Here is a 23,230-nt window from a genome sequence, read left to right as displayed (position 1 = left end):
CTGGATTCGGGGGTCTCCAGGCATTCCCAGGCTCACAGACACCTTGCTCCAATGTCTTCCTCTGCTTCCCATGGCTTTTCTCTGTGTGTAGCTCCCCTTCTCTTGTAGGGACACTTGTCCTTGGATGGATCCTGATAATCTAGGATGGTCTCGTCCCAAGATCCTACCTTCCTGCCATCTGCAAAGACACTTTTCCAAAGAACTCACATTCTTGGGTTCTCCATGGACTTTGAGGCCACGTCATGTGGATAGGAACGATTTCTGGGGTCCCGGGGCAGGTGATGGGGAACACCATTGCCTTGTCCCAAGGAACCCCTTTGGGGCCAGTAAGCATGTTCCCAATCATGACAAAGGTGCGGCGTTGCCTGGTTCACACCAGCCTTTGGCTTTGGCTGCAGCAGAGGGACCCTGGTCCCAGCAGACAGAGGCCCAGTGTAGACTGCGCCCTTACACAGCTCTGGGAAAGCAGATCTGGTCAGGCCAGAGAGCGTGACTGCCTTCCCTTCTCTGACTCACATGCAGAATGACAGGACACTGTGAGGAAGGATAGTGACAAGAATACTGACAAAAGGCCAGTAAGCGTAGGAAAGAAGCTGGACATCCTCACTTGGCAGGGAGATGCAGATCAAATCTTCTCACCATGGCTGGAGGCTGGAATCGAAGTCCCAGAAGCCCCTGGGGGGCTGCCGAGGCTGCAGAGAGATCGGGACCTCAAACACAGCTACCGTGGGATCGTCACGTGGTGCCGCCACTTTGGAAAGCAAGCTGGCATCTCCTCGGCAACACCCAGAGCTACCACATGACCTGGAGTTCCCCTCTAGGGTTCGTGCCCAAGACCAATAAACGCTCACATCCTCACAGAAGCCGGTTCCTGGCGGCACTATTCACCATCGTCACCACGTGGGAACAGTCCACGTGTCCACAGACCACTGAGGTGGCTGGCTAGCGCCCCTAGGGAGGGGTGACACACGCCACAGCATGGACGGCTCTGGAGAACGTGCTAAGGGGAAGAAGCCAGGCACAAACAGCCACATCTTGTATGATCCATTTGCACGAATGGGCCAATCTGCAAACACGGTAGATCAGGGACGGGTGGAAGGATGACTGGTGATGGGCGTGAGCTTCTCTTTGGGGTGATAGAGGCCTTCTAAAATTAGCTCGTGGTGATGGTTCCACAAGCCCATGAATATACTGAAACCCCTGATTTGCATACTTTAACTGGAAGGATGTCGTGGGATGTGAGTTCTATCTCAGTAAAACTGGGTCTAGGAATGCCTGGATGGCTCAGTTGGTTAAGCCGCTTTCTTTGGCTCAGGTCATGATCCCAGGGTCTTGGGATAGAGTCCTGCATCCAGCTCTTTGCTCAGCGGGGAGTCTGCTTCCCTTTCTGCCTCTGCCTGCTTGTGCTCTCTGACAAATAAATAAATAATCTTTTTTTTTTTTAAGATTTTATTTATTTATTCAACAGAGATTACAAGTAGACAGAGAGGCAGGCAGAGAGAGGAAGGGAAGCAGGATCTGCGCTGAGCAGAGAGTCCAATGTGGGGCTCAACCCCAGGACCCTGGGATCATGATCTGAGCTGAAGGCAGAGGCCTTAACACACTGACCCACCCAGGCGCCCCATTTTTTTTTAAATATTTTATTTATTTGTTCAACAGACAGAGATTACAAGTAGACAGAGAGGCAGGCAGAGAGAAGAAAGGATAAATAAATAATCTTAAAAAAAAAACTGGGTCTAAAAGCCAGTTTTTTATCCTCTTTTGGAAAGGCGTGGCCAGGCTTATAGTTCTACCCCGTTGGAGTTGGTTGTCCACAGACCTTTCCAAGTAGCTCCCGCGGGGCCTTGCTTGATGTGTGGTCAGAGGGTCTGGGTCCAGGGTGGCAGCAACCTCTGGGTTATAAGTCCTTGGATCAAGGAGGGGCAGCCCTGGTGGGGCTTCCCAGGGGGTTCATTAACCCCACCTGCTTGGCCAGGGAGGCCTCCCTCAGTGTTGGTTTCTGGTGACATCCTGTCTCTTGGGTCCTCCCAGTGGGACACCGCTTGGAATTCCATGTTCCCTCTGACCAGCGTGTTCCCAGGACCTACATGGGGATCCTTGTAGTGGGACAGCCTCTCCTGATCCACTGTGAAGCTGGTATGCCCAGGACTGGGGGACATGTATGGGCCAGGGGTTTGGGCTGACAACACAGAGAGCAGGGTAGCCCAGCTGCTGTCATAACCCACCTTCAGTAATCCACTTGGTCTCAAACTTGGGACCCCTGTTTGGCCCCTTTAGTTGTCTTTAAATGCTTCTCAGTTTAAACAAACAGGCTCAGTTCACGTGTGTTTGGATTTAGTAAGTCACCTCAAAGTCCTTTTGAAGGAGAGGACGAGTCATAAACAAGCAATTTAAATTTCTGTTTCCCTTGGGTAGATTCCCACCCATCCTGGAAGCTGAGAGGACCACAGTCCCCGGCCCTTGCTTCATCTGGCTCCCAGGCCACTGTCAGCCAGGCGGGCCGAGCACAGGACTCTGTCCCACAGTGGGGGTGCAGGAAGCTGGTGTCCCCAGGGGCCCTGGGACTGTGTGCCATGGCTGCTAGCAGTGTGGGAACAGAGGTGACTGTCGTCCTAGCAAGTTCACTGTTCAATAGCCTGTTTTGAAAATAACATGCATTTGACAGAAAGTTCAGAATGGGTCTCCTGCAGTTACAAGTCATAGCTGTCAGGTGTCGCCTGTCAGTCTGGGGACGCAGGGCACCCTTCCCTCTGCGGCTGGGCCGATGCCTGTGCCCCTCCCCCCATGGTTATAGAAGAGCTTCTCCCAAGGGGTATATAACACTACCCCCCAATTCAGCATTCCTGGTGTGTCATTTGTTTGGATGCTACTGGATTGTGAGGTTTGCGAATCCATTTTCCTTCTGAAAACCATTTACTGTATGCTCAATTGTCTCCAGGCGCTGCATCTGGTTTGACGCACAGACCAAACACTGCAGCCCAGGCCCAGGTGGTCTCCTGGGTGCCGCAGGGTCCCTTGCCTGGCTGCTCCCCCTGAAAGGAGAGTGTCCGAGCCCACCATGCAAGGGCCTGCGTCTCAGGAGCATCTCCCTCTGCAGTGTGGGTCTGTCTCCAGATTGGACTAGAGCATGCTTCTATGGGTTCTGAGGGGGCCGTGGCCATGCCCCAGGGCAGGGACCCCTTGCAGTCAGAAAGCTTGGTCCTGAGCTGTTCCTCCATGCCCTCCAGAGTGGCCTGCTGCTGGGGAGCGGCTCCTCCAAGCTGACCCATCGTCTGGGAGATAGCAGGGAACTGGTTTATTGGGCGTCTAAACTGCTCCTGCAATCTGGAGTTTTTGGGGCACTAATGTAGCCAATCATGTGGGAAGGGGCAGAGTGCTGGGTTAGCCCACTGTCCGCTTTGCCTAAGAAGGTCTAAAAGGTCATTTGGGGCAACACTGGTTAAGGTGGTAAAAGTATCTTCAGCACAAATTCAGTGAGTTCAGAACCATCTCCATCTCAGAGCTGATGTGTGAGCAAGATTTCATGACTGTGTTTTGCTGGAATAACGGACCCTAGATTTCATGACAAGTTGCCCCCAACAATCCCTTTAAGAGGATGTGGAGTGATCCGTTGTAGGTGTCCACATTCATCCTGGGGACCCTCCTTTGAGGTGGATGTGCTGAGGTGTGTTTCTAGAGACCTCCGGGAGGTCACCGTGAAGCTGGGCTGTTGTATCCACCCAGCTTCATTTCCTGAGTGAGAGACTGCATCTGGGTGCTAGGTAGCCACTACCAGAGGGAGTGCCCGCCCTCTCCTGTATCCCTCTTGCAGAGGGGGACCCCCACTGTGTCCATCCAGACTTCATTCCGCAGCTGGCTCAGCAGAGGTCCTCTTGTATTTGGGTGACTCTCCAAGCTCGCTGACCCACCTGCCAGCCCAGGACCCCAGTTGGAGTGACTTGGGCTGGTCCTCCCCTGGGCCCATCAGGAACCCCACCTGTCTAGCCCCACTTTACCTTCTTTGAGCCAGAGTGGGGAGAAGGGGCTGTTGGGGCCTGCCCCTTCTTCCAGGTCTCTGAAGGCTCAGGGATTGAAGAGGGACCTGGAGCTGGGAGGGCCTAGGGCTGGCCGGAGGGGCCAGGCTGCATTTCTCCAGTGGGTGGCCACCTTGCCCAGATGCCTGCCTGAGCAGGAAGGCTGGATGCATCTGCACCTGCAGCTGGTTCTTTCCATGAGACCCGGTGAGAGGCTGCCAGTATCCATGCCCTCCTGCATTCCTCCCGCTGCTCAGCTTGCTCCCTCAGCCACCGGACCCTCCCTGACCTCCCCGAGGGCCTCTGTGAGGACTGAGGCTCACTCACCGCACACTCCCAGGTGATGCTTCCCACCGCCAGGCTCTGCGCCTTCCTCCTTCCCCGAAGCTGCCCACAGCCTGCCCTCCCGGGCTCACCTGGACACCTGCACCCTTCCCCCTCGACCCTAGTGCCCATCCCACATGCCCTCTGTGTCTCTGCTCCCCACCCTTCATGCCCTGCCCCTTGTCCCTGTGCCTCGCATCCCAGTGCCTGGAGCCCCACCCCAGTGTACTGCAACAGTGCCGCTTGTCCCAGTGCCCTATACCCCAACCCCCAGTATGCCTCCCCTCCAACCCCCGTGCACTGCCCCCCCCCTGTCAAGGGAGGGCTCAGAAAGAGAAAGAGGCAGGGGCATCGGGCAGGAGGCCCACCCCAGAGCAACCCCAAGTGTGCCTGTCTGGGACCTGGGTCCCCCCACCCGCCCCATCAACAGGAGATCCAGGGACCAGGTATGGGGGTGGGGTGTCTCCTGCTCTCACTCTGGGTTCTTGCTGCCTCCTGGGTTGTTGAGGTTCCCCACCGGGCTCTGTTGGCTGGAGGTGGTGTGTGGTCAGCTGTTTCCGGAAGGTGCTGTCCAGTGGAAAGCTCAGGCTGCTCTTGAAGGGGATGGTGCTGTCAGGAGTGATGTCATTGCATGCCTTATTTTTTTTATCACCCTGGACAGCTTCCACTCCGTTGCTTTCCTGATAGTGATGTCGCCTGATGACTCCTCCCTGAGTGTCTGCTGTGCCCCAGGTACTGGCCAGGTACTCTGTGTGCTTTAAGCCCATTTTGTAAATGACAAACTGAGACACAGGTGCCCACAGTCACCACCCAGCAAGTGAGTGAGCTCCCTTTGAACCTGCAGCCCACCCTCGACCTGAGCCCAGCACATCGCTTCTAAATTCTGTGCCCAGCTGGTTCATCTCGCCATCTCAGGCACACACTCCTCCCCATGCCACTGGGGGTCCTTGGATTTCTCCAAACCGTGATCAAAACAGCCTGTCTCGGTCACTATACCATAAACTATTTATTGATGTGAGTCATCAGTCCTTCCTGGGCAAGCATTTGGCCTTGTTCTGCTGTAAAGTGCTGTGCCCTCGAGACAGCACGGTTCATGGTGGCCTGGCTGGTCCCCACACCACTGGGGACAGGCCATCTGTGGCTCGGGTCAGGCTGCAGGTGCATATGGGGCTGGCCCTGGGTGGGGTGGTTCCTGGGATCCGGCAGTAATTTTCGGGCTACAGCCGGGGATGGGGCCAGCCTCTTGGTGTGGATGGAAGCTCCCTGGGCATTCAGAGTTGTCATGTGGTGTCCGTATAAGTGGGCCCACCGTGGGCACAGAGCCTGGACCCTGAGCCACCGACTTGACCCCAGTGGGACCCACCAACTTTCTATCAGGGCCACTCGGTGGATGCCCAGATGGCAGCTCTGTGTGACTCTTGCCCTTAACACCCAGCAGGAGCCAGCCGGGAAACTAAGTACAGGAAAAGGCCCTTCTTTGTCAGGGAGGTGGGAGAGAGGTGGACTGTCTCTTGGATACGTGGTCCTGGGTGGACCTGTATACCTCTTTAAGCCTAAATTCTCCCCTGTGCAGATTGGGGAACAGCCCTCACTTGCTCTTAGGGCTGTTGGGTTATGGAAATTAGGTAATGTATGTGAACTCTCCATGGTTTCCTCTGTGATTCCTCTGCACCGAGCTCTGCCCACCAGGACCTAAAACCTCTGGAGCCTTGCCAGCCTCCTCAAGTCCCTGCAGAAGCAGCTGGCCCCCTGGGGGGCTCCTGTGGCAGGGGGCCACAGGGATGGTGACGGGCCCAGGGCTCAGCTCTGCACCTGAGCCTGATGGCCACAGGGAGGGAAGGGTCCTGAGTCCTGAGAGGGAGTGGAGTGGGAGGGGCCACCAGCAGGAGTTGTTGCCCTTGGTGGGGGCTGGGAGGGTGGGGGCAGGTCAAAACCCCTGACAGTCCCTCCTGGTGACTGGGCAGGCTGTCTGCACACACACGCCCCCCACTGGGAGACAGCCAGCAGGTGAGTGGGGATGGGCACAGGAGTAACTGGCCACCTGGCATGGGGGGGCCAGAGGGCAGGGCCACTGCCATTTGACAGCAGGAGCACCTACCTGTTTGGGGCACCAGAGCTGCGGAAGGACAGCAATGTCTGGGGCCTGGCCTTCCCCGGGGTGTACTGCGATGGAGGCAGGGCCAACTTTGGGGGCATGGGTCATGGCTGCCAGTCAGCCAGACCTTGGTGGGGCCAGAGGGTGAAGACTAGCAGGGGGCCAGGGTCCATGTTTGGAGGCAGGGAGGGGTTTTGGACCTGGTGACTGCAGTCAGTGGGTTTCCTTAACAGTCCACTGTGCCCGGATCCTGCAGGTCAGCTGGCCGAGTGTGTGGGGGGGACCACTGGGGAGGAGCAGTCAGATTTAGCATGCTGCCCCTGGGGCTTTTGTCTGGTTTCTCTGAAGCATCCTTGCATCTGTGGGTTCCAGTGGGGAGTCCAAGGCTTTACTGGAAAGCTGGCCAAAGAGAGGCCCAGGGCTGCGCTGGCCCGAGGCCCCTGCCCTCACCCCTGAGCAACCTGGGCTCAGTCCAGTCAGAGCCAACCTGGGGTCTGCTGAGGTCTGGAAGGCTCTCTTCTGCTGAGTATTGGGGTGGTCGGGCACGTGGGGTGGTCTGTCTTAGGAGCCAGTGTTTGGAGACCAGCTCATGTCCTGGGACAGCTGCCGGGGAGGGTGGAGGGTGGTAGGCAGGGCCTGGGACTCCCCACACCATAGCTGGGCTGTGCTCCATCACTGGGCTTACACTAGGGGATGTGGAGGTCTGGCCCCTTCTGGTCTGGCCAGGCCACCTGTCCTGCCATCTGTCCTGCCCACCTGTCTGGCCATCTGCCTCCTCTTTTCCTCCCCATTGTGCAGCGTGGCTGAGGCTGGGGGGCTGCTGCTCTGGATTGAACAGGGGGCGTCCCTGTAAGGCCCTCCCTCTGCAGTGCTTACCTCTTACTTGGGAAGCAAAGCATATGAATGGGATGGGAGCCTGCACCACACTTACCCCTGCCTCCTCTTTCCCATAAGGCTGCTGGAGGGTCCTTAGTATGAGTGACTTTGGGCTCCATCCTGTCCAGCAGGGCGACCTTGGCTATTCCTTTTCCTCAGGAGCTTCAGAGTCTCCATGTGGGTGCTCTGCAGGGAACTGGGGGCTCCCGCCCCTCAGGGGAAGCTCCCAGTTCATGTGTTCTGCTCTAGCCCAGCCAGCCAGCCTGGAACCCGCTGGGATGCTCTCCAGCATCATGAGGCAGCTCAGCAGGGCACATGAAACAGGGCGGATCTCTCCTGTGGACTGTGTCCCCTGCCACAATGCAGAGCAGGTTTTTGAATGAATAAATCATTTCATCAATTTTATAAAATTAGTTCTGAATTATTTTTTCAAGGTTTTTTATTTCTTTATTTGACAGCGCGCACAAGCAAAGGGACCAGCAGGCAGAGAGAGAGGGAATAGGGAGCCTAATAAGGGGCTTGATCCCAGGACCCCAGATTGTGACCTGAGCTGAAGGCAGACACTTCACCACCTGAACCCCCCAGGCACCCCTCTGAATTAGTTTTTGCACTTTGACTTAGTACTTCTTTGTTGTTGCGTGTTTTCTGTTAGTGGTCACCTGACCTCCAAAGCCAGATGTTTCCTCCGTGAGCTTAGTTTTGTCTCCTTGCAACTGCGAAGACCTTCACCGCCCTGAATTGATTTTGAGAAAACATTGACACAGTGCGCCAAAAAGGACATTCCCACCAAGTTCTAGAATTACTCTCTTACCATTCTTATTCCAAAATAGGGTGAGTTCTTCTTATTTATACTGATTGGTTCTCTTTGGTGTGGACATTTTCCTTAGGGACATTTAAAAGCGTAATTTAAAATTGAATTTTAAAATTTTAAAATCAGAGAGAAAGACAACTTGTCATGTCCCCAGACGCAAATGGAATTTTGTAACTTGTGTTCATTCATTTCCTGGGACCCTCCCCCTACTCAGCCCCCCCACCCACAGCCTGGAGCGTTTGTCTCCCGCAGCACCTGGCGGACTGCTGACCCTTCGTGGGAGATACCAGACCCGAGGGGGTGGGAGCAGGAGCCTAGGGAGTGGCTAAAATTTCCAAGTAGCATAGACGTTTCTAGTTTCGGTGATAAAAAGACAAGCACTAACTGTAAACCATTTTTCTGAATTCTCTTACTCTGTTGCATGTGTGTATGTTCACAGTTCTTTTTTAGCTGAGGGACAATACCTCCGTAGGTCTGGTTTTAAGGTCTATAATTCACTGAAATGCAGTTCCCAGGCAGCCGATTCTGTACACTTGCTGGGTGCTGGGGGCGGGGAAAGCGTGGTCCTGAGGAGGCTTTTGCCTGTGCAGCTCTGGGGTGCACCCAGGGCTGGGTGTTGCTGTTCACTTTTCCTGTGCCTTTCCATGCACGTACGCACATGATGCACGGACACATGCCTCACATGGATGCAAGTGGTACTTGTCACTTGCTCCAGAACATAGAGCAAGGTGTGTGTGCGCGTGCCTGCGTGTGTGTGTGTTTTTGTGTGTGTGTGTGTGTGCACATATGAGCTGGAACCATGAGGGAGACCCTCTTGATGCTCAGCCCCCTCCTGGGGGAGGGGACGGCCAGGTCAAGGCCGTGTGAAGGGCAGAGCTTTGTCTTCCATGCCCGCTGCCCGCCAGCCATCACCAGGCCTGCGGTTGTTGCTGCCACTGGCCGATGCTTGCCAGCCTAGAGCGGAGAGGGTATTTGGACTTGAGGTCTGCTTATTTGGTGTGTGTATTTGAAATTGAGGTCTGCTTATATGTGGTGAAGTTTTTGCCGCCAGGGCAAAGGCTGATTCAGAGTTATTGTCTGGGCAGTTTTGGGCCCGGCCCCCTGCATCGTGCCCTCTTTCTCAGAGCAGAGACTTGCTTCCTCGCGGTGTCCTTACCCAGTGCCCTCAGTTAGTCCCGGCCTGGGTGCTGGGCCAGCCAGTGTCTCATCGGCGAGCAGTGGTGGACTGGATGCCGCAGGAGCAGGTGTGGGGAGGGCTTTTATCCCCGGCCCTGGTGTGTGTTGCCCGGGAGGGTTTCAGGCCAGCGCCGTAGGAGGTGTACCTGCTTTGCCCCTGCTCTCCCCGCCCTCCCACCCCCACTGCTGTGAGGGAAGCTCCTGGGTGTGGGGCCAGAAGGAAGCCCGTGGTCTGTGGTGACTGGGATCCCGAGCAGGGTGTCAGGGGCCTAGGCTTACTGCCAGCAGAGTCTGGCCTATGTCACCGGCCAGCGGTGACCTCAGCCCCTTGCCACAGCCCCTCTCCAAGGAGGGATGGCCCCTGTGTATCTAGTAATAAGGTGCTATTTGAGCCATTTCCCTATTTCCCTGGGACAATGCTTGTGGTACCCAGTGCGGCCCAGAGGGAAGCTGGCAGCCCCCGGGGGAGCCAAGTCACCATTCTGGGGCCTCTGTTCTTCTCCTCCTCTTCCTTCTTCTTCTTCAAGTTTCAGGGTGGAATTTAGTGATTGATTAATCAATTGCACACCCATGCTCATCACCTCCTGTGCCCTCCTTATTGCCCGTCATCCAGTTATCCCATCCCCTCCCCCCCTCCCCTCCAGCAGCCCTCAGTTTGTTTCCTACAGTTGAGAGTCTATTATGGCTTGTCTCCCTCTCTGATTTCCTTTTATTCTGTTTTTCCCTTCCTTCCCCTGTGATCCTGTTTTGTTCTTAAATTCCACATATGAGTGAGATCACATGGTCTTTGTCTTTCCCTGGCTGACTTATTTCACTCAGCTTAATACCAGGGATGCCTCTGAGAAGCAGAGAGAAGGCCTTAGGGCCTCATCTGATGGTCAGTGGCCTCCAGTCAATGGCCCTGAGGCTACCCCACCCCCTGCCCACCAGCACCACCACTGCCCCTCCCTGGGACTCCCCACCCTTGGGAGACGGGCTGGGAGATGTCTTTGAACATCAGTGGAACAGGAAAGAGGCAAAAGGTATTGCCCAGCCCCCAACCCCAGTCCTGTCCCTGGTTGATCATAGAGGGGAGACTGGTTACTCTCCTAGGTGTGCCAGGAACCAGGGCAATCAGCTGAGCCCATCGAGGGGCTGCACTGGCTCCCAGGACCAAAGAGGGCATGAGAAGGGGGCACACTATTTGTTGGGGGGGTGGATCTGGGTCTGTCTCATCTCAGGCTGTACCCCGAGCCCAGCATACCTGGCCGAGTGCTGGGTAAGTGGCTGGAAGAGCAGGCGCTTCCCTCCGATACCAGTCCTCCCTGGCCCTGCCTGGGTCACCTGTCCACCTCCGGCGCCAGTCAGCGCGCTGGGCACCCCGCTCCATCTGTCTGCCACATCGGGGGGCTCCTCCCTGGGCCAGCCTCAAGAGCTGACTGAGTCAGGCCCTTGAGGACCCAGGCCCCTGAGGCGGGAAAAGCCTCTGTGGATGACCACACACAGGGGAGGGGCAAAATGCCAGGGCCAAGGGCAGAATCTGCGGTGGGAAGAAAAGGGCGACTAAAATTAGGAAAATAAGTTATCCTACGTTTAACAAGATTAGGTTATAAACACAACCATGTGGTAGCTCCTGGGTCACCTGTGCAGTGTACATCCATGTGATTTTTTTCCAGCAAATTTGGGCACCTGTGTGATTTGGTGTCTTTCCTTCTTTGTTTTTCTCTGTATGGTCATGAAGAACGCCACTTATAAAAATACCTTCGTGGGATCCATCACTTTTACTGTGGGTTTCTCCTAATCCTGGAAACTCAGATCAAAGGGAAGAGGCCATGCCTGCCTGAGGCCAGAGGGAGCAAGAGCAGGCTGACCTGTGAGGGAGCAGCTGGTATGAGGGGGCTGGTGTGTGAGGGGAGCAGGCAGGTATAGAGAACAGGCTGGTGTGTAAGGGAGCGGACAGGTGTGAGGGGAGCAGGTGGGTGTGTGAGGGAACCAGGTTGTGTGTGAGGGGAACATGCCTGTATGTGAGAGGAGGAGGCTGCTGTGAGGGAAGCAGGCAGGGGTGTGAGGGGAGCAGGTGAGTGTGTGAGGGGAACAGGTGGGTGTAAGGGGAGCAGACAGGTGTGTGGAGGTGGGGGCTGGTGTGTGAAGGGTGGGGCAGGTGTGTGGGAACAGGCTGGTGTGAGGTGAGTGGGCTGGTATGTGAGGGGAGCAAGCTAGTGTGTGAGGGGAGCAGGCGGTATGTGAGATGGGTGGGCTGGTGTGTGAGGGAAGCAGGCAGGTGTGTGAGAGAGCAGGCCAGTGTGTGAGGGGAGCAGGCAGGCATGTGAGGAGAATAGGGGGGCATGAGGGGAGTGGGCTGCTGTGTGAGGGAAGGGGCGGGTGTGAGGGGGGCGTGTGTGAGGAGAGTGGGCTGGTGTGTAAGGGGGAGCAGGTGGGTGTGAGGGGAATGGCCGGTGTGTGGAGGGAGTGGGCTGGTGTAAAGGAGAGGGTGCATGTGAGGAGAGTGGGCTGGTGTGTGAGGGGAGCAGGTAGGTGTGAGGGGAGCAGGCTGGTGTGTGAGGGGAGTGGGCTGGTGTGTGAGGGGAGTGGGCAGGTGTGAAGGAGAGGGCACATGTGAGGAGATCGGGCTAGTGTTGAGGGGGGCAGGCAGATAGGAGGGAGTAGGTTGGTGTGTGAGGGGAGTGAGCAAGTGTGGGGGGGGGAGCAGGCAGGTGTGTGAAGGGAGTGGGCAGATATGAGGAGGGGCGCAGGTGGGTGTAAGGGAGCAGGCTAGTGTGTGAAGGGTGCAGCAGGTGTGAACGAGCAGTTAGGTGTGAGGCGGGGAGGCTGATGTGAGGGGAATGGGCTGGTGTGTGGAGGGGACCAGGCAGGTATGTGGAGGGAGGGGGCTGCTGTGTGAGGGAGGGGGTGGATGGGTGAGGGAACAGGCTTCTGTGTGAGGGAGCAGGCTGGTGTGAGGTGAGTGGGCTGGTATGTGAGGGGAGCAAGCCAGTGTGTGATGGGAACAGTGGGGCATGAGGGGAGTGGGTGACTGTGTGAGGGGAGCCGGTGGGTATGTGGAGGGAGGGGGCTGGTATGTATGAGGGGAGTGGGCAGGTGTGAGGGAGAGGGTGCATGTGAGGAGAGTGGGCTGGTGTGAGGGGAGCTGGTGGGTATGTGAGGGGAACAGGTGGTATGTGAAGGGAGCAGGCAGGTGTGTGAGGGGAGCAAGTGGGTGTGAGGGGAGTGTTCTGGTGTGTGAGGGGAGTGGGCAGGCATGAGAGAGAAGGCGCAGGTGAGGAAGTGGACTGGTGTGAGGGGAGCAGGTGGGTGTGTGAGGGGAAGAGATGGTATGTGAAGGGAGTGGGCTGGAGTGTGGGGGAAGTGGGCTGTTGTGTGAGGAGTAGGCAGGTAGGAGGGAGTGGGCTGGTGTGTGAGGGGAGCAGGCAGGTGTGAGGGAAGTGGGCTGGTGTGTGAGGAGTATGTGGGTGTGAAGGGAGAAGGCAGGTAGGAGAGAGTGGGTTGGTGTATGAGGGGAGTGGCGGGTGGGGCGGGAGCACACCAGGGAGCGGAGTCAGGACAGTCCAGTCAGGGGAGCAGGGAACCAGGGTTTTGCTCGAAGTGGGGTGGGAGGCGAGCCCCTGAGGAAGGGGCTTCCTGCCACAGAGCACTGGCATTTTCTGGTGTTATGGGAACCGGGCTGAGGTCCTAGAAGATTCTAGAGGGTAGAACAGGTAAGCAACCATTGATGGGTTTTCATTAGAGGCAGTTGTGCTGTGTTGGTCTGGGCCAACAATAAGCAGTTTTCATCCTCCCGGGGATGTCTGTAGTGTCCTTTCAGGGATGCAAACTGCTTATTCAGAACTGATCCCATTATGCCCCTGCCACCTGGACCCTGCTTGGGCCCTGCTGTCCCTAAGCCCCGCATCTGAGTCTTCCCAGCATTGGGAGATTCTGCTGGGATATTGGGCTTCTCTACAGAGGGGCCATCCCCTGGGCCCCGCCGCCAGGGTGGCCTGCTGAGAAGTTGGGGTGGTTCAGGCCGGGTGTGGGGCTCCTTGTGAGGGCTGAGGCTCCCATTGACGCCCATGCCGCTGTCCCCCACAGAGGTCGGACCCGCAGCTGCTTGCCCAGTTCTACTATGCGGATGAGGAGCTGAACCAGGTGGCCGCTGAGCTGGACAGTCTGGATGGGCGGAAGGACCCCCAGCGGTGCACACTGCTTGTCAGCCAGTTCCGCTCCTGCCAGGTGAGTGCGCCTGGGCCCACAGGGCTTGTTGCAGGGGGACTGAGGCTTTGTCACCAGCTCACGTGCAGTGAGCACACATCAGGGTGGCCTGGGGATGGTGCCAGGCAACCCTGGGTCCAGCTACACCTGAGCTGTGTGGAGAGCCAGGCGATGAGCGCAGCTGGCACAGGGCACCTCGCAGGCAGATATTGGGAAGGCGGGATGAGCGAGAGCCAGCAGGGTCTCAGCTGGGGTGCTGCTAGCACAGGACCGGGCTGGGCTGTGGGGGTCCCATGTAGAGATGGGGTTTGGGGTCTCAGGGGGTTGCACGGTTGCAGCCCTGGAAATGATGCTAGTAATGTCTTCCCGGTTGAGCCTATGACCCGTGTGAGAGCCTAAGGCGTGATGTGGTTTTGTCAAGGGACGGTCAGTGCCTTTCACAAAGTTCTGGAATGTCTTGGTGTATTCTACCCATAAGTGTGGCTGGATTCTCTCTGGCCTGGGAGAGGAACTGGGGTTGTGCTTTCCAGATCACAAGGAGCTCGGGATGCCATGGGGAGGGAGGCCGCAGAAGCCAGCACCCCACTGCGGGTTTTAAGCTGTGGGAGTCAGATTTTGGTGGGAGGAGCAGGTCCTAGCTGGCCTTAGGATGACCAGGAGGCCCTCCCCACTTCTGGGGCACTGGAGGGGCCAGAAGGGTCTCTGGACTTGCCAGGCCATCTCCCTTTCCCACCAGAGGATCTCATTCCTTATGCTTGCAACACACCGACCTTGCAGTTGGAAGACCTCCCAGCATCCCCACCTGCGCCCCTGCCTATGCCTCCACCCCTGTCTATGCCCCCACCTGCCTGCCCCTGCCTGTGCCCCCCACCCCTGCCTTCCCCCGCCTGCACCCTTGCCTTCCCAGCCTCCCACCCCATGCCCCTGCCCGCGCCCCGCCTGCCCCACCACAGCTCTGTGTCCCCTGCAATGGACTGGCCAGTTCACAGGCTGATGTAATTGCAGGTTATGCAAACTGGGTGCTTCGCGGATCCTCAACTGAACACAAACCAGAGAAGAAAGCTGCTCTGGAATTAGGCGTGGACAAGGCAACTCTAAGGGAGTCGAGAAACAAATCCAAAAAGCTAGAAGGATCTTGCACAGGCGTCTTTAATTTCTCACTGCTCTCTTAACACTCCTGTGTCAGGGTCCCGGGACCAGCCCAGGTCCGCTCACTCCCTAGGAGGACACAGGGGACGTAGCAGGTAGTCGTGCTCACGGCCGGGGGTTTATCCTGATGAACACAGACCAGGCAAAATAAGCGAAGGGAACAGGTACAGGGTGGGGGGCTTTGGGAGACGAAGTTCAGAGGAAACAGGCGCCAGCTGCCAGCATCCTCTCCCAGGCAGTCAGGTGGGACATGCTCTGTTCCCAGCAGCGCCGTGTGACAACACATGTGGGGTCCCGTCTCCCGGGGAAGCTCATGAGAGACGTGAAGCAGGGCTCTTACCCAGTCTGGTCCCACAGGCCCCTCTCCCTGGCTCAGCCCCAACTGCAGACCCCTAGGAGGAAGGGGTGTAGGGGCCGACTGCAGTGTGGGTGTGGACAGAGTAGGTAGCTGGGAAGGCCCCCACAGGCCAGGAGCCCAGATCCCTGCCCAGGGCCGGCGCTGCACGGTCCTCTCAGAGGACAGCACGGGCCTGCGGTAGAGCCCCCAACACAGGACAGCACACTCAGAAATGGTGGCCACGCGTCCTGGGCCAAGGAGAGTAGAGTCAGCAGGGATGCCGTCTTGTACGTGCTATAACTTTATAAACACAACTCACAGTATTTGTTTTATTGGCCCCTTCCAGGCTATGGCCTGTGTAAGGGCTCCTGGCTAGTGAATTTCTACAAAGCTCAGGCATCTCAGTTGGAAAGTGTCTTCATTTCTAACGTTTGTCTTAAAACAACACATTTTTGTCTTTTCTGCTTCTGACGCCTGCTCCATGTTCTATTCCCATGGTGATGCTGGGTTGTTTCTGTGATTGCGCGTTCATTCATTCATTCATTCATTCAATAGCAGTCACTTGAAGACTGTCTGCCTCTGTGCAGAGGGTGATCAGTGCCCCAGAAGTGAGGTGGGCGTGGAGGGGGCAGGCCTCTGGGGTGCTGCTCGTACACAGGCCCGTGTGCCGTTTCGCGCAGAGTCTGGGGACCTGCAGTTAAGATGCAGAGCTCCGAAAGGTCAGAGGCACTGCCATCCCAGGCGGGTTATTGAGGCCAGATTTAGGGGCCCTAGGCCCCTGATGTGCTGGGCACCTGTGAGTCTGTCCCGGGCAGCATGTGGCCGCCACTGCCAAGCACTGGGAGGCCGCGACTTTCTGAGCTTCGGGGCTGGTGGCTCAGCACTACCAGTGAACCTCTCCTTGTCCCACTGTTGGCTGTGACTCTGGCCTTGGTGACAGATCCCTGAGTCTTCTAGTCTGAATGTCTGGGGGTATCTCATCTCTGGGGGCCCCATCAGCCCAAGTACAGCCCTTGGCTGGGCCTGGGATGTCTGTGTGGAGCTTGCTTGGCGGCTCAGTTTTCCAGGTCACATGCAGGTCTCTGGCTGGCTCCCATTCTGTTCTGTCCGAGGCAGCGCTCCTGGCTTGAGGGTGGGCCTGTACTCGGGGAGCCTAGTCCTTCTGGCCTGGGAGCTTCGTCTTCCACAGGGCATGGGGGCGGGTCTCCACAATGGTCCTCTGGGTGATGGCCTCACCTCTTAATTCCTGATGGGAAGTCTGATTCCTCTCACCAGTGAGTCTTGGGGGCCTCATGCACCCCAAGTCCTTGGGGTGTGGTATGTCAAACCTTTCTGCCCCATAATGGGTCTTTTAGGTGTAGTGTCCAGGCAAGTGCCAAGTACAGAATAGATGCTCAAAGAACAGGAGCCTCCTTTTCTCTTCTCACAAGAGTGATGCTGTGAGAAGCACGTGGGCTGGGTTCATAAGAAGCAGCAGGAACCAGCTCTCTGCGGGTGACATGCAGAGCAAGGGGGGGGGCAAGGCAGCGAGGGGCTGGGAGTCGGTGAGGTGGAGAAGACCCGGGACCCACACAGTGGTCCCCCCCCGGCTCTAATCTTAGGAGTCAGAGTCCTTCATTTTCACCTAAATAACCTTTTACTTTGTGAAGATTGTGGACTGGGGCATAGTGAGTATGTGGGCGGATTTCTGATGACATTTGCATGTCTGTGTTCTTTCTGGCTTTAGAAACTATAAAGGATTAGAAATTGCAGCTCAGGGGTGCCTGGGTGGCTCAGTGGGTTAGAGCCTCTGCCTTCGGCTCAGGTCATGGTCCCAGGGTCCTGGGATCGAGCCCTGCATCAGGCTTTCTGCTCGTCAGGGAGCCTGCTTTCCCCCACTCTCTCTTTCTGCCTCTCTGCCTACTTGTGATCTCTGTCTGTCAAATAAGTAAATAAAATCTTAAAAAAGAAAAAAAAAAGAGATTGCAGCTCAGTAGGATGATATGAATCCTGGATTGTTGTGATGGGCTGAATTGTGTCCTCCCCAAATTCATACATTCAGGTCCTAACCAATCTTTAAAGACATAATTAAGGTAAAATGAGGTCAATAGCATGGATCCTGATCCCATCTGACCAGTGTCATTGTAAGAAGAGGAGATTAGGTCATAGAATGCAGAGGAACAATCATGTGAGGACGGGGGAGAAGACCATCTACAAGCCCAGGAGGGCGGCCTCAGAGGGAACCCGCCTCCTTGCACCTGGGTCTCTCAACCCACCCACCTCCAACCTGCTGCTCGGAACCAACCTACCTACACCTGGGTTTCAGAACCCCGCCCACCCGCACCTGCATCTCATCTTGCAACCGCCCACCTGTATAAGTGCGACTGAACCTGGCATCCCGCACCAGGGTCTCAGACTCCCGGCCTCCAGACCTGTGAGGAATACACTTGGAACTGCCAGGTGTGGTGCTGTGATGGCAGCCCCGGATACGAATGCAGTGAGATTTGGATATCGTGGCGCAGATGGGCTGAATTTGTCCTGGATGGGATTCCGGCATCATCATAGACCTGTTTTTCCTAAGGCACACCGTAACTTTTGCCATCAAGCGAGTATAATTGCAGATGTTTCAGTGAAGAATGTTATATGGCAAAATGTGCGGATCTTGTGCCCAAGTGTAGCTACAAGTGTGGTCATGGAGGTGCCTTGCTGCAGGTCTGTGATGTGAGCGGAGCTGCACTTGGTAAGGGACACCCTCGAACTTCCCTGTGTTGGAAGGGGCCCGTGCTCACTGTGACAGAAGGGGGTTCTTGGGGAGAGAGGCATCCCTGGTGTGCCCTGACTGCACACTCCAGCCTCCTGTCTGGTGTGTGCTACATCTGGGGGCTGGTGTGACTACAAGTCTGCATTTGGGGTCCCAAGATCTGTGCCCAGGAGGGACTGAGGCCAGGGGACCCCAGGGGGCTGATGACCTCTTGCCAAGGCAGGGAGAGCTCCTCGCAGCTTTTTTTTTTTTTTTTTTTTTTTTTTTTTAAGATTTTATTTATTTGGCAGAGAGAGAGAGACAGTGATCACAAGTAGGCAGAGAGGCAGTCAGAGAGAGAGGGGGAAACAGGCTCCTTGCTGAGCACGGAGCCCGATGTGGGGCTTGATCCCAGGACCCCTGAGATAATGACCTGGGCCGAAGGCAGAGGCCTTAATCCACTGAGCCACCCTGGTGCCCCAGCTCTTGAATTCTTTGAATTGTTTCCATATTGACTTTTGAGAGTTCTTTATTATGGACACCAACCGTCATCTGTTTATGATTCACATTATTTTCTCCCAGTCTGTGGCTTGTCTTTTCATTCTCTGCCTAGTTTTTTGAAGGACATAAGTTTTAGATTTTGTTGAAGTCCAGTTTACCCTTTTTTTCCCTTTGTAGGTCATGCTTTTGGTGTCCTGTCCAAGAATCTTGGTCATCAGATCAAGAACCCAAGGTCATCAGATTGTCCCCTGTGTTTTCCTTTAGAAGTGCTATACTTTCAGGCTTTACATTGAGGTCTGTGATGCATGGTGACTTACTGTCAGTATTAGTATGATGATTGGACACATGTTTTTGTGGTTTTTTTACAAATGAATTTTCTCTTGTTCTAGTATCATGTGTTGAGAAGACTATATCCTTTCTCCACTGAAAAGTGTTTATTGCACCTTTGGGAAAATCAGGTCTCCACATGAGTGAGGGGTCTATATTCGGGCTCTCTGTTCTGTCCCCTCAATCTGTCTTCAGGCCAGTACCATGCTGTCTCAATCACGGCAGCTCTATACTGTGTCTTAGAATCCCGTGGTGTCAGATCTCCAGTGTTTCTATTTCAAAGGTGTTGTGGCTGTTCTAAGTTCTTTGCCTTTCTGTATGGAATTTAGAAACTGCTAGCAGAGGTCTATAAAAAAGCCCGCTGAGCAGGAGTACACTGAGTCTGTAGGTCAATACTGGGGAAAGAATGCAGTTTTCCCCACTCAGCATGGCACTAGCTGTCACAGGCTTTTCTCAGACATGCGCTATTAGGCGGAGTGGGGATCCTCGGATTCATGGCTACTCAGGGCTGGAAAGACAGAACTTTGCTGCCGTCTGACGCATACTCTTCTAGTGAGAAAGCCGGGGTCCCCCTTATCTTTGTTCTGCGTGGGTAGTGTCTTTTTGTCTTACTACTTGTAAGGCCTTTTTTTATTGGTTTCTATCCATTTCATCATGCTGCGATTTGGTATAATTTTCTTCGTGTTTCTTGCCCTTTGGGTTCATTGATCTTCTTGGACCTTGTGTTTATAGTTGTCATTAAATTGTACAAAAACTGGCCATAATTCCTTCAAATCTTTTTCCCATCCCGCTCCTTCTCTTGGGTCTTGCATGATATGTCTGATATCCTGAAGTCTCATTTCTTTCTTGGGCTCATTGGAGAGTTTCAGTTACTTCGTGTTTAGTTTATTGTTATTTTCTTCTGAAATGTCTGATCTGGGTTGAATATTGTCTGATGTGTTTTTTTTTCAGCTCAGATATTGTAATTTTCATCTCAAAATCAGCTTGTGTCCTTTTTATGTCTTCACGGTCTCAGCTAACTTTTGGAATGCATGTGAGTCACATGTAAGGGCCATCTCCATGTCCTCCAATGGCCACTGTGCCACCTGCCTCAGCTAGGCTTGATTTTTCTTTTTATCATGTGTCATATTTTCTTAATTTTTTGCAAGCCTGGTATTTTATTTTTAATTGAATGCCTAATATTGTGAGTCTGGTCCTTCTGGGAGCTGAATATTTTTGTATTCCTATAAGTCTGTTTGACCTTAGTTTTGTAATGCAGTTTGGTTATTTATAAATGGTCTGGCCCTCTTGGATCCTGTTTTTTAAGATGTTAGGTGGGGTCAGAGCTGAGTTCAGTCTGGGGTTAACCACCCTCCCCATGGAGGCAACACACTTTGGGTGTTCTGCCCAGTACCCTGTGAACAGTGCTCTGAGCTCTGGCCACGGCTCATGTATGGCACCTGTACCCCCTTCCTGGTCTTGCCGGCCTGTGTCTGTCCCCTGCTCTCGAGTCTGCAGGGTTTCCTCCGGACAGCTCTCTCTCCTCTCGATTCTAACTATCCTGATCCCCCAGACACTCAGTTCTTCTCTTCAGTGAGGGCGTTTGCTGGGTCCCGCTGGGGTACCCTCTCTCCAGACTGGGACCTGAAGGGTTGCTCTGGGCCATGAGCCACCTGGTCACAGCTCTCGCCTTGCCTATTTCTCTTCTCTTGGGGCCACTTGGCTGTGTGATGGCCAGTGTCTTAAGAACCACTGTCTTATTTTCCCCATGACTGTGGTTATCGATTTGGTTCCTATTGCTCTGCATTGGCTGGAATCAGAGGTCCCCGCAGATGTTTGCTGGGCACTGGGGACCCAACAGAAAAAAGGAGCCCTGCCCTTGCCCTTGGGTGGTGGTGTCCTCACGGACCAGCAGGATGTACAGTAGATGCAAGCATCACGTGGGAGGTCAGAGCCTTGGCTCTTTCTAGGAGCTGATATTGACTGGGCGCTCCCAGCTTTTGAGGGTGCTGACTGTTCATTAGTTTGTTGAATCACAAGAAAGGGGCCTTTCTGCCCAGAAAGCGTTTTAAAAAGAACTCATGGTACTACCGCTTGATGCTGGTCGAATTTTATTCTGATTTTTTGTGTTGTCAGAGCTCAGGGTGCTGACGTTTTACATTAGCAATGTCATGCTTCCCACGTGTGGGGACTGTTTGTATCTGCTTCCTAACAGAAATGAAAGTCGAGCCTCAGAGGGTGGAAAGGAGGGGTGTTGAGATATAAAATCTCTAAGGGCAAGAGCATCAGCTAGAGCCATCTTTCTGGAAAGCCATTTGCTGGGCTGTAACCTGAACCCATAACTGTAAGCGCACTCTTGACTCTTGGAAACGCGTGGATCCTAAGGAAGTCACTGACCACGCCAACATCACACAGCGCAGCTGTGACCATGACGCTGGCACTGCTTCTGGCAGTGGAGATTTAGAGATGCCAACCGTGGCTGGCAGACTGGGAAACGGCTGCTGCTGGGTGTTACAGATTGTAGCTCATGCCCTCCTGACAGCCTGGGGACTGGGAATCATGGTATCCTTTTCTGGGCTGCCTGGAGGACCAGAGAAGTTAGGCAGCCTGTCCCTGGTCACACGGCTGTGAGGGGAGGATTGAGAGTCTCCACCACCAGAAGGCAGGGAGCACCTCTTCCTTGCTGGCTCACTGATCTGCTGGTTCCAGAGGAGTCGAGGTATTGCAGCCTAGATGGAGTCGGGCCGTTTGTGCTGGCCTGCTCCATCTACGCAGGAGTAAACCGAGGTCCAGAGAGGGTGGCGGCTTTGCCTGGCCTGACTGCAGAGGGTCTGGAGCATTGTGTGGCAGGTCTGAGAAGGCCAGTTTTGCCGCTGGTATTGTTCCCTGACAGTAGCGGGTCTTGTCTGTGCTGTGACCACGCCCAGGATGACAGGGTGCCTGATGTCAACAGAAGCAGGACAGCGAGCCTGCGGTGTGCCCTCCCACCGAGCCACGCTGCTCCTCGCACTCTGTTGTAAGAGGGTCACATGCTGGTGTTCAGAGAGCTGTCCAGGGATAGTCCTCATGGCCCGGGCTGCAGGGAGCCTGACTATGGGTCGGCAGCACGCGTGGGCTCTGTGAGTGTGAGCAGCGGGACCAGGCAGGCAGGGGGACCTGGATGTTTATTCTCGATGCTCCTGGAGCATATGAACATTGTGTAGCCATCTCAGAGTGAGCTGGGGTGTATTACTGTATCAGCCTCGTAAGCTTCAAGAACAGCATTGTGCCCCATCTGTGTCTCGTATTTTCCAAGCAGCCTGACAGCCACCAGCAGCAGCGTGTCTCAGCACAGTCTCTCCGATTCTGTTTCAGGACAACGTGTTAAACATCATTAACCAGATCATGGACGTGTGCATTCCCCAGGACCGGGCCCCGCGGGATTTCTGTGTCAAGTTCCCTGAGGAAATCCGGCATGACAACCTGGCAGGCCAGCTGTGGTTTGGTGCTGAGGTAGCGGGCAGCGCCTGGGTCTAGGGTCGCAGTTTAGGGCGCTATGCAGCTCCCCTGTGTGTGCATCTGCAGTGGTTAGGGACCTGGGGTCACCCCTGCAAGGGGTCAGAACCCACTGCTGGGGATTACCGACAATGCGTTCCGAGCCTAGGAGGACTACTTTGAGGGTCTGGGAAAGCCCTGAGACTGCTCCCCAGATCTACACATATGAACACAGACATGAAGCTTCGTGAGCAATTTCTGGGAGGTTCTTGGGCCCCCAGATGTGAGGGCCCACAGGGGTTCTAGTGTCGGGAGCAGAACCTCCCTAGCCCACTGTTGGGGGACATCCTTGCCCGCGGGGTTGGGAGCTGCACTCAAGGCCTGGCTGGAGCCACCCCTCACGCACCCCTCACACCTCCTTTCTTGTCTCCCATTGTGGGGACTGCAGCCTAAGAGGAGGGTGGCTGCCCTGTGGGACAGGACCCATATTGCCCCAGTCATTGCCTGTGCCCCCACCTTGCCACCCCTCCCATGCTGAGGTTTGCAGCCTGATGCCGGTGAGTCCCTGGGATACGGCATCTTCCTCCGGGACTGCCTGGCCTTGGGCCCCCTGCCCACTGCCCCACTGCTCTGACCCCCTGGGTGGGAGGGCATCCTTGCCCATGCTCTGATTGGTGTGGCAGGTCCCAGGCAAGCTGTCCCACTGCCTGGTCTCAGAGTGGGCCCCAGAGACAGGGACAGCTATGTGGCCTGGATATGAGGCAGGCCCCATGCCCAGGGATACTCAGGGTGCTGTCTCCCCAGTGCGGGCTGGCCCCGGGGCCAGCCAGCTCCACATGCACCTCCAGAGGGGTAGGAAATCAGTAATGCTGAGCCCTGCCTCCAGGAAAGTGCTTCTTGCCCCGGCTCATCTCTGGGTCACTGCTGACAAGGTTCGCTGTTGACTGGTGCAGGCCTGAGGCGGGCAGGGGGCCCCACATCACCATAGCCCCACATGGGGATCACATGGCCACCCCTCAGCCAGGACGTGGGTCTGATAAGCACCCGTGTCCCTGACATGTAGAACACTCCGGGGTGATGCACACAGCCCACTTGGCCTGTGGTCTGCCCCCGCCCAGTATAGGCATGGGTGGGTCTGTGGGCACAGAGGGACCTTCTGTATTGCCTAGCAGCTAGGAGTCCCACACTGATGAGTCTCAGTCAGCGGAAGGTCAGTCAGCATTTGTGGAAGTGAGGTGTTTTTAATTGCTAGGAAGGTCAG

General features: G+C 55.5%; 1 protein-coding gene across 11 annotated transcripts in view; it reads left to right on the top strand.

Moving 5' to 3' along the window:
* The window catches only part of ZFYVE28 (zinc finger FYVE-type containing 28), a 103,880-nt gene that overhangs the window by 37,008 nt on the left and 43,642 nt on the right, over positions 1-23,230 (top strand). For all 11 annotated transcript variants that reach the window (XR_006605197.1, XR_006605195.1, XR_006605194.1 and 8 more), the window contains exons 2-3: positions 13,364-13,504; positions 21,850-21,987. Coding sequence is in view for 6 of the 11 variants with exons in the window: in XM_045074776.1 (XP_044930711.1) it covers positions 13,364-13,504; positions 21,850-21,987 (279 nt within the window). In the remaining 5 variants the exon portion in view is untranslated. The remainder of the gene's footprint in view (positions 1-13,363; positions 13,505-21,849; positions 21,988-23,230) is intronic.

Source organism: Mustela putorius, unplaced genomic scaffold (assembly GCF_011764305.1).
Source record: "Mustela putorius furo isolate JIRA1106 unplaced genomic scaffold, ASM1176430v1.1 tig00000083_pilon_pilon_pilon, whole genome shotgun sequence".
NCBI classification, from domain to species: Eukaryota; Metazoa; Chordata; class Mammalia; order Carnivora; family Mustelidae; genus Mustela; species Mustela putorius.
The sequence above is the reverse complement of the archived record's forward strand: the minus strand, read 5'-3'. Positions and strand labels throughout refer to the sequence as shown.